The 9,870-nt window shown below is 42.5% G+C and overlaps 1 protein-coding gene across 4 annotated transcripts in view; it reads left to right on the top strand.

The window, feature by feature from the left end:
- The first annotated feature begins 768 nt into the window (after positions 1-768).
- Positions 769-9,870, top strand: part of vta1 (vesicle (multivesicular body) trafficking 1) — a 46,048-nt gene continuing 36,946 nt past the window's right edge. For 2 of the 4 annotated variants that reach the window (XM_018674613.2, XM_018674612.2), the window contains exon 1: positions 771-977. In XM_018674613.2, coding sequence (XP_018530129.1) covers positions 887-977 — 91 coding nt within the window. In that variant the 5' untranslated portion in view covers positions 771-886. Of the gene's footprint in view, positions 978-1,241; positions 1,433-9,870 lie in introns of those variants that run through there. The other 2 variants (XM_018674614.2, XM_018674615.2) reach the window with 2 other exon arrangements.

Raw genomic sequence — 9,870 nt, 5'->3', positions numbered from 1 at the left:
CACCCACTGTCTTGGAAATGCAATTGTGTTCAGTCTGCAGTGCTGGTTTTGAATGGCCTCATACAGTTTGTCTTCATTTTGTTTGTTGTGAATATGTTTTGGCTGCAGACCCGATCTGGAGGCTCATGGATTTAACTTGACCTCAAACCAAATATCCAGAGTGGAACTGTGTAATGTGTCTGGTGATAAGTAATCTAAACCTCACTTCTGTGGAGTCAAAACAGAAGAAGCTCACCACATAAAATTAGAAATTTAACAACAAGATGTTGCAGTTTTTCATAACTGCCATGAATCCTTTTATTCTTCATTATATGTAGGCACAATTACTTTACAGGAAACTTATCACACAGCCTGAACCAAAAATATTTTATGAAAATAATAAAATAATAAGTGTTTATGAAGTACATGACAGAAATATTAGATTTCACTGCCTTTTTGTTTTTAGTCTGTCTAAAGTTGGTACAATATTCCCTTGCTGTCACCTCAGAAATCAAACAACTATTTGATTAACGGAGAAAATAAACGGCACATGAATCAGTGATGACAATCTCATACTGTAGATGAATCTTAAGGTCTACGGTCTGACCTAAGACCTAACATGAGGTAATATGAAAAAATGACCTCTTGATTTTTAGTCATGTTTATACCATCACGCAACCTCTCAAGCTGAAACAGCAGCTACGCTACGATCTATCTGATCAGAAATAAAATGTCAGGGATCCAGGAGGGACACCTGAACAGCCGCTGACGTCATCTGTCCCGTGTAGGCGGCCGCTCCTATTGGACATACACGCGGAAGTAAAGAAGACTGTTCGCTAACAACAACAAGGAGCCTGTTCTCACTTCCATCGATGTAAATTGTTTTTCTGGGAGGGTTTCAACAGACATGGCTTTACCGCCTCAACTCAGATCCATCCAGCACCACCTCCGGACCGCACAGGAGCATGAAAAACGGGACCCGGTCGTGGCTTACTACTGTAAGTTTGTGGCTGGCTAATGTTAGCCGTAGCTACTGTTAGCATCCCAGCTTTGTTTACAGCGTGTTAGCTTAGCATCTAACTTTTATTAAAACTGTAGATAGAGACCGATCACAGACAACCACTGTTTCAGATCGGTAACGAGCAGCAGAGTCTGCTCTGTAACGTTAGCCGGGACGGGTCAGACTCCATTAGCCGGCTAACGCTGGTATCAGCTGTGACTGTGGGAGTTTCCCTCTCTGAGTCACTGACATGTCGTTTCTGGGGGGACTTTGTGAGGCTGCACCTGCTCTGCGTTTATCCCGCTAACTTGAGCAGAAGTCAGTTGCTTCTTCCGGCACTTTGTGTAGAAGTTGTCCGGTGGGTCGCCGGTCGTGAACCAGTATCTGTAAATTCGTCGCCCAGCTCGTTCCTCGGCTGTGTGTGATAGCTGACAGATGAGTCTCCACAGTCAGGTGAGGCTGGCTCAGCGCTAAAGAATGAGCTCCACCCCGCTGCACTGCAAGACCAGTCCATGCTGTGTCAGTGGATCAGCAGAGGCACACAGTGACTAATGACTTTGTGCTTTCACGGGTATTATAGTTGTATAGTATTGTTGGTACAAGTGATTCTGTCAGTTGTCTTCAGCTGGTTGATGTTGTTATAAATGTTATGTCACCGTGGCTGAGACTGTGTCTGAAAAATAATCACACACAAACCGTAGACATGAGCACCATTCATTTAAATGATAATTAAGATTCAGTGGATTTATGTCTTCAGAAGGAAGCAGAAAGAAATATTGGAGACAAACTCACGCTTTGTTGGTTTTGTTTTTTCATGGGATTTGTTGACAATAAGGAAAATATAGAAAACCACCAAACTCACACTTTAAGTGTTGTTTTGAGACAAGAGTTTAAAATGAGCTTCACTGTCTTTACCACAGGGTTTGTTACTGTCCTGTCAGTGCAGCACCTTAACCTGAGATAAAGACCAACTCTCTGTCACATTAACATTCAAGGGGAAGAAACACACAACAAATGGCATCTATTTGTGTGTGACAATTACAATTACATCCTCTGACTGGCTTATCTCCTCTAAACAATTTCCTGAGGCACTTTTAAAATCATTTTCTTTAACTGTCAGAGTTCTCATCACTGCAGCCGAGTCTCTGTCTCTAAAGTTAAAACTGGTTTGTTCAGCTTTATTGTGACTATAAATTACAGAGTGATCTCCATGCTACACACCACTGAAACCATATCAATACGACAACAAACTATTAGAGACAAAACTGCATTCAGGAAGATATAACAGAACAAGGAAGAATAAGAAACATGGTTTATTATTATTTTATTTGAAAGAACATTTTTACATTTCCCATGATGCCTGAGTGGAACATGTACAGATCTGTAGGAACATGATAAATGCAGGTATATGTATTATCAGCACAGTGTATTTGCTATAGCAAGTAGCCTAGTTTCCCATGAAGTAGGGCACAGACTGTGTGAGATGACTTGTGATTGATAATATAGAGTGAACAGGCTTCAGTGCAGCAGGGGTCTTCATCTGACCTAGTTGAGCTGTGACGGGGGAGCTGCTGTGGGCGAGATGCACACGACAGGAGTCTTTTTCTTCTGACAGCTGAGGGAAAGAGTTTCACACTGGAGGAAGAATTCTTTATTTAATCACAGTGTTTGACATTCACATATCAAACATGTGGAGTCCAGTTTGTTGCTGCATCTTATCAAGTCAGTTTTAGTCTTATTAAAGACTGGAAATCAGCTGGTGTATCCTGAAATAAACTATTGTTTTACCAACAAGTTGTTTATTGTCGGACAGGATCCCATCCCTGGATCGCCTCCAGACGGCCCAGAATGCTGCTGTGAGGCATGTGACACTAGTTCTGTCCTTATTACATTGGCTCATAGGGTTCAGTTCAAGTTTTTGGTGATCTCTCTCAGAGCTGTTCATGGTCAGCCTCCCTTTATCAGTAAACTTCTACATCCACATGTAACAGCAGGTCTCTGAGGTGGTCTGACCACTGCCTGCTGGTGGTACCTTAGTCCAGGCTAAGGACTAAAGCTGACTGTACTGTCGAGGTTGTTTTGGACCTAACTTACTAGGATAGAAGCTATTAAACTGAAAATGACTGAAGAACTGTAATTTGATTTTGTGTCCATTTACTAATTCAGTGTCTGTCAGACTCTCAGACACCTCTGAAGTCCTGGTGTAGTAGTCTGTATCAAGCTGCACAGCTGGTTACTCATCTCTGATTGTACACAGTGCATCATGTGACCAAACCAAAGTGGAAGAACATTGATTAGATTAACATTAGAAAGGAATCTAATGTTAATGACCTGGAATAAACCTGTAAGCGATGAAGCAGGACTCAGAGGATGGAGGACTCTGATACCAGCACAGTGCATGGTCTGAAATCAGGCTGGTGAACATGGGAACCTCTGGACCTTTAAATGTATTCATTATGGATCTGTTTGGTTTAAAGAAAATATTTTTGATGGCAACATTCGTCCAGTGTGAACAGTCTGTAGTCAGACCTGTAGGATATTTGTTCTCTTCTCTACCAGGCGATGCTGTCACACCACGTCAGACTCTTTAAAAACATTTACCCAGAGGGATGTAATGGCCGTGAGATGCAGGTCGATGCAACCAATCAGAGACTCAGCATGGCTCATTACTGCTCCCTGATTGGCTACAGATGAGTGAGGGTGAGGGTGACAGGGGGAAGGAGAGGCAGAGGTGCCTGCTGGGAGGTGGAGGATGATGAATTACTTGCTGAATTTAGCCGAGCTGGCTGAGTGTCTGTTAACAATATGCTTCACAAGATTTTTCAGTTTTTCTGAATGAGTCTGTTTGTCAGATGGTTCCTGTTTGTGTGTGTGTGCATCAGGATGTTTGTGTCATTTTGACTGTGTGTTAAACATGCTCAAACACACTTTTAAAACCTGTTGGTGGTGAATGAGGACCATCATGACGAGTGTACGTAAAACCTCCTTAGAAACACATTTTCTCCTGAGCAAGCTGTGCTGTTTAACTGTTGGTTTTATATTGTTGGCATATTGTCAGGTTTATTGATAAAACACTGGACATAAAGCACTGACAGCAACGCATAAAACAAACATATAAAATAATATAGTCCTAAATGTAGACCTGCTGCTCCTGCTTTTAATGAAGTGGACTTGGCAGGCTGCAGATTTCCATATTTACTTTATAAGCTGTGTTTTAAATGGAGCAACAGTGAGTGGCTCTCCTCAAATCATTTCCTCAAGGTTAAAAGCAAACCCACAGTGACGGATGGTTCAGTAACTCTGAGGTTTTTGGTTTATTCTGAAGTGGCTGCTGTAAATAAGAACGTGTTCTTGGCAGGTGTATAAACGTGTGACCTCTGTCCGTCGACATCGTGGTCGGTGGGCTGCAGAATTCATCAGATGCATTAACCATTTAATGTTGGATGGTTGGAAATCTTCCAATGCCAGCCCAGTCCTCCGCTGACAGATCTGTGGTCGGTGGTCATTTCCAACCACGATGTGGTGGTGTCCTGTCTAAACTGTGAACAGGTGAGGGTAACTACAGCCTAATGAAAACTGGAATCGTTTTAGCACTTCTGGTTCCCACTTCTCTAAGTCAGTGTGTTTCTGGTTAAATGTCTGAAATAAGGTCTGTGGTTTTAACACAAGCTCAAGACATTTTCAGGTTTGATTCTCCGACATAAAATGGGTCAGTAAATCCCCCACTCCTGATGTGGTCATGTGACCGTGGTGTAGTTGGTTTATAGCCTAACATTAGCTTCTTACTTCAAACATCAGAACAGTGGTGTTCATCTGTGAAGATGATCTTGCCGTATAAAACTTTTGTTGATCCCAGGGTTTATTTTCTGCAGTAATTGTGGAGGGAAGCAGGTTGATGCTAACGTCTGGGTTGGCCTGTAAAAGTCTCTTGTCCCTGCATCACTCTATTATGACCAATATATAAACTTATTATATAACATTCTACAGTTGAATAATCAACCAATCAGAGCTCTCCAGTGGACTAACTGTATAACAGAGACACTGTTTCTAAATCTTGTTTGGCATTTCTGTGCTGCTACGGATATAACTGCAGTGAGCAGTAAGACCTATTGGCCTGGCTGACATATATCAGTCCAGCTCTTAGTAAGTTAACCATCCTGTTGTTAGCAGGGCCTGAATCAAATCCTTTATTCTTATTATTTCTTAACAAGCTGTACATTGATCTGATACATTGATCCTTATTACATGGGTCATGAAATGTAGCCTCAAACAGAGTATGCCTTCATGAAGATCCCTTTAAAACCTAAAACTGTCATCGCTCAGACCTCCCTGCACCCAGAGCAGGACTCGTCCTGTTAGCAAGGATCTCATGATTTGATTTCATCAGCTGTTGCCAATTGATGCTAATTTCATGTTTGTCAAAGAACAAAATGAAACGAGTCTCGCTGTTATCTGGTTAATAAGATGGAGTCTGAGCACTCAGTGGAAGATGACTAAAAGACCCAGAATGAAATTTGTCTTTTGGACCAACTCAGTTATGAATCAGCCGACTGTAAACATCAGCTAGAAAGAACTTCTGAACGAGGACTGAACATTAGCAGACAGCAAACAGCACTGATAGGCGAAGGAATAGTTGAAAAGAAAAGCCATTAAATTAGTTGTTGTGAATGTTTGGAGCTAGTTGCCTGTTGCTGTTGTGTTTTGCTCTGAATTCTCAGAGATCCACTGTCGGTCCAACAGTTTGGCTGCTGCTGTGATTTTTTCCTTGGGTTGTGTTTTCAGTGGATTAAATAAGCCGAGTCAGGGATCAGGGAGTTTGGCTGTTTTAATGGGAACAAACCAGAGGCTGCTTATATAGTGAACGTGGTGTTGGCTCCGTGTGCAGCAGATAACTGGTTTAACTTTATCTCAGGGACTTTATCTCAGCATCCGTCAAAGTGACTGACGGGACTATGAGATGTGGGAGGTTGTAGAGGAATTTAATTAAAGTCTTTTTACCTGCTAAATGCCATCAGACGAGGTATTAGAGAAACTTAACTTTGAGCAGCCGTGCAGACGTGACTCTGGCTGAATATTTTAAACAGCCAAAGTTTCCCCCTCTCAGTGTGTGTTAGTATGTTTGTTTGTGGGGCTGGAGGTCCGGTCGGTGTGCAGCAGGAACCTGCAGGGTGCAGGGTGGATGCATGATGTCTGCTGTGAGCTGAGGTGGACCAGTGATCCAGCCAGACCACTGGAGGTCAGCAGCACCATGTGTCTGGGCCTCTGAGCCCAGCTGTGACTCTGTGTGTCGAGAGAGAGAGAGAGAGAGAGAGAGAGAGAGAGAGAGAGAGGCCATATGTTGTCATGAGGACAGGGAGCTTAACTCAGCCAGCTGAGTGAGGTTGTGTGTGTGAGGAGTCTGTCACACTCATGCATCATACACCAGGGAGAAGCTTGGTAAATACATTTCTGTTGCATGATGGGAGAAGAAATGTAACTGAAAGATGAGATGGATCTCTGCTGCTCTCAGTGTGTTTTCCCCAAAACAAATTTAAGACAGTCACTAATTGGCTAAACAGATGGTGACAAATCTGGCCATCCAGAGGAGTTTGGATGGAGCAGATTGGAAATTAGAGACACACTGATGCACAGTCATTTCTGACAGAGCACGTGTCGAGTGTCGTCTGGTAATGTTTGATATTTTCATAGGTGTTTTTTAGGCTGATTTAAGCCTCGGTCACAGGCAGCGGAGAGACGACATGGTTGTTGTCTGAAGCTACAGTGGAGCCAAGTGTTGTACCTCTGAGCCTTAAACATATTCAGAACTGATTAATAAGCCTCACTGTTACACAGGGTGACATGTCCCTACGCCACCATAAACACACACTGTAGTTTGTTTTGACTCAGTCACACACACACCATCCTACAGTAACAATCCGCCGCTGAAAATAGTCCCCAACAAATGAGCTCATTCCTCTGTAGCTTTGGTTAAAAACGACAGTGAGCAGCTGTTTGAGAAAATGACAGAGAGACTGTCGTGGTCGCTCTTTTCACAGGACTGACAGTAAGGAAATGCAGAAGGACACCAACATTATTCTTTGAAGAGGTTGTAGGTGGAAAAGATTTATTATTGTTCATTTCTTAAGTTAATTAGACATCATTTTAATTATAAACGCCTTTCAAGACGGACACTTTACAAAGCCAATAAGACATTCAACACATGAAACAAGATGAAAACAGCGACAGTGAGATGAATCCAGATAAAGACTGAATTCAACTTTAGGTCTGAACAGGTGACTTTTGAAAGAAGCAACAGATTCTCAGCATTAGAAAGAGGTGGTTTCTATGTTTTCTATTAGAAACCACTCCTCAGTCTGCGGGGCCGGATCCTGCTGTCTGTCCTCTCGGTCTGACGGTCACTCAGCCTCAGTCCTACATCAGCAGGTCTTTCTAAATTAGCCTGCTAACGCCAGACGATATTTTACCTCACCTCCACCCCAGAACAGGCTGATCGATGGTGGGTTGAGTCAAAGCCATGATTTGTTTAGCTGTAATGAAGCGGCATAATTCATCAGCAGCTCCCTGGCTGACACCGTTTGGCTGCAGTACAAGCACCGTTTTACACAGATTGGATCACTGACGTTATGGATGAGCTGAGGCTGAACACAGGTACACTGCCTCTGTCTCTGGGGGATAGAGACAGAAGTTTACTTCATTTAAATCAGATTTGAAATGTATTTGTTTACACTTTACTCAAACAGTTCCCTGCAGTAAAATTGCTGTGAATTTCTAACCCCTGGATATAAGGACGTAGTATAACCACAAAGAGGAATGAGAGTGAAGGTAGAAGCTGATTTTCAGGTGTGTCTTCTTACTGTACAATCTTAAAGCTCTGAGCAGTGAATCTGAAGGAGAGCATGAAGACCTTTCTCCCACTTGGCTTCAACACACAGTGGATCAGTGACAGTGCAGTTTCTCTGTTGGAGTACAAGGCTCAGCCTCAGTGAATTTTAAATTCAGGCTGCTCATTATGGATTGGATTGAGTGAGAACACTGACTGACAGCTGCTCAGAGTTGCTCATTTCAAATTAAACGAGTGATACTGTCGATTTTCTCTGGGTTTATTAAAGTCATGTTGATCATACTGATCATGTTTAGACTGTGTGTTATTCAGATGGATAATGTTGCATGTTGTAATGAACCACTGGTTACAGCTTTAACTGTGACAGTGATTTAACTCCTCTCTCTCAGACGCACACACACACACTCCATAATAATGCCTTGTCATTCATGTGACAGAGCGACTACACTGGCCAGAGTCAGATTGGCACAGATTCTTCATGTCCGACGTCAAAACTGCGTCGAGGCCGTGGCGCTCTGCCAGCTCTCTTTATGCTGGTGTTAAATTATACTCTGACAAACGGATTTTCTTACAGCGCCACACTGGAGGACAGCTGTCTCACACACACACACACACACAGAGAGTCTCTAAACAAATGTAGTCAAAACTCCCTTTTTAAAGACATGTTGAGTCTTTCCTGGTTTAATGAATAAGTCTGTTTATTTATATTTCTGAACCTGGGCCTCATTTTATAAATGACTGAAGAACAGTGTACCTGGCCCCGGCTAACAGCTGCTGCTGTGTAAACCAATGGGAAATAGTCCATGTCCACTAAAGTTCTTGTTTTGTCTCTGACAGACTCAGATTGTTCTTCTCAGAGTCTGACAGCATGATGATAGGATTCCTACAGAGACAGAGCTTTTTATTAAAGAGGAAGATCCTTTCAGTTTAACCACAATCATCTCTATATATCTCTACCAGACTCCATTGACAAAAACAGAGATTTAACCAGGAGCTGCTGGAATACCACTGCCTCCATCTGTCAGTGTGTCTGTGTTGTTGTTTGACTCTCAAAGGTGGAATAAGTAATCAGATACTTTACATGAGTAAAAGTACCACACAGTAACACAGACACACTGACAGATGGAGGCAGTGGTATTCCAGCAGCTCCTGGTTAAATCCCTGATTTATTAATAACAAATAAATCACTACTGAGAAATGAGTTTTACTGTAAACGATTGATTATTGGTAGCATGATTGGCTGCCTCTATTGATCTCTACACTAACAATGTGGTTGTTAAAGCCTCTGCATGTACATTACAGGTTTTCCTGTGGTGACTCCATTCGTGCAGTAATAGGTATTGACTGGGCTTGACGTGCTCAGATACAGCATGTATTGTGAAAACCAATGAAAGCACTGTCATAACAAATCAAACAGTAATGGCTGAAGGCTGGACGTTGGCAGGTCCGTCCTAAAAAAATAAACTAAAAGTCCCAGTAGTGCATTTGTGTTTGAGCCAGCAGCGATCAGGCAGATTAGACTGAGACATGTTTTTGTGGGGCTGTTGTGTGAATGGATGTTGGCTCTGAATCGAAGCATTGTTTCTGTGCTGTTCTTGTCTGGTGGTCGAACACAGGAGGACAAGTTTATGAGCTGTAGTATGTTACTGTGCAGAATGTTAACACCTCCGGTGTAGAACGTCGTATCCTTACAAACATCAGAGTACAGAGCCACTTTACTTTTTCTCCTCTGTGTACATTGGCACCAGCAGCAGTCCTTCATCTGAAGCTTATCGTTTCACACTGATGAATGATATTAAATGGAATAGGAAGTTGCAAAATCATTGGCATAAAAGCATTGTTTTATGCTAATTACGCACATGACGGACAGAAAAGAGGTGCAGCAGAGTGGGAAACGCCACCAAAGACCTTCTAATCTCAGGTAATGACAGCCTGGAAGGTTATTATGGCCATTTTCACCAGTTACAAACAGCTGAGTGCTGTTTTCTTCACAGTAATGGACAGAAATAACAGAGGACCAGCAGAAACACAGCCTGCTTACCATAAGAAT

Source organism: Lates calcarifer, linkage group LG7_1, assembly GCF_001640805.2.
Source record: "Lates calcarifer isolate ASB-BC8 linkage group LG7_1, TLL_Latcal_v3, whole genome shotgun sequence".
In the NCBI taxonomy this organism is placed as follows: Eukaryota; Metazoa; Chordata; class Actinopteri; family Centropomidae; genus Lates; species Lates calcarifer.
Note: the sequence above shows the minus strand (reverse complement) of the source record. Positions and strands in the feature narration are given on the sequence as shown.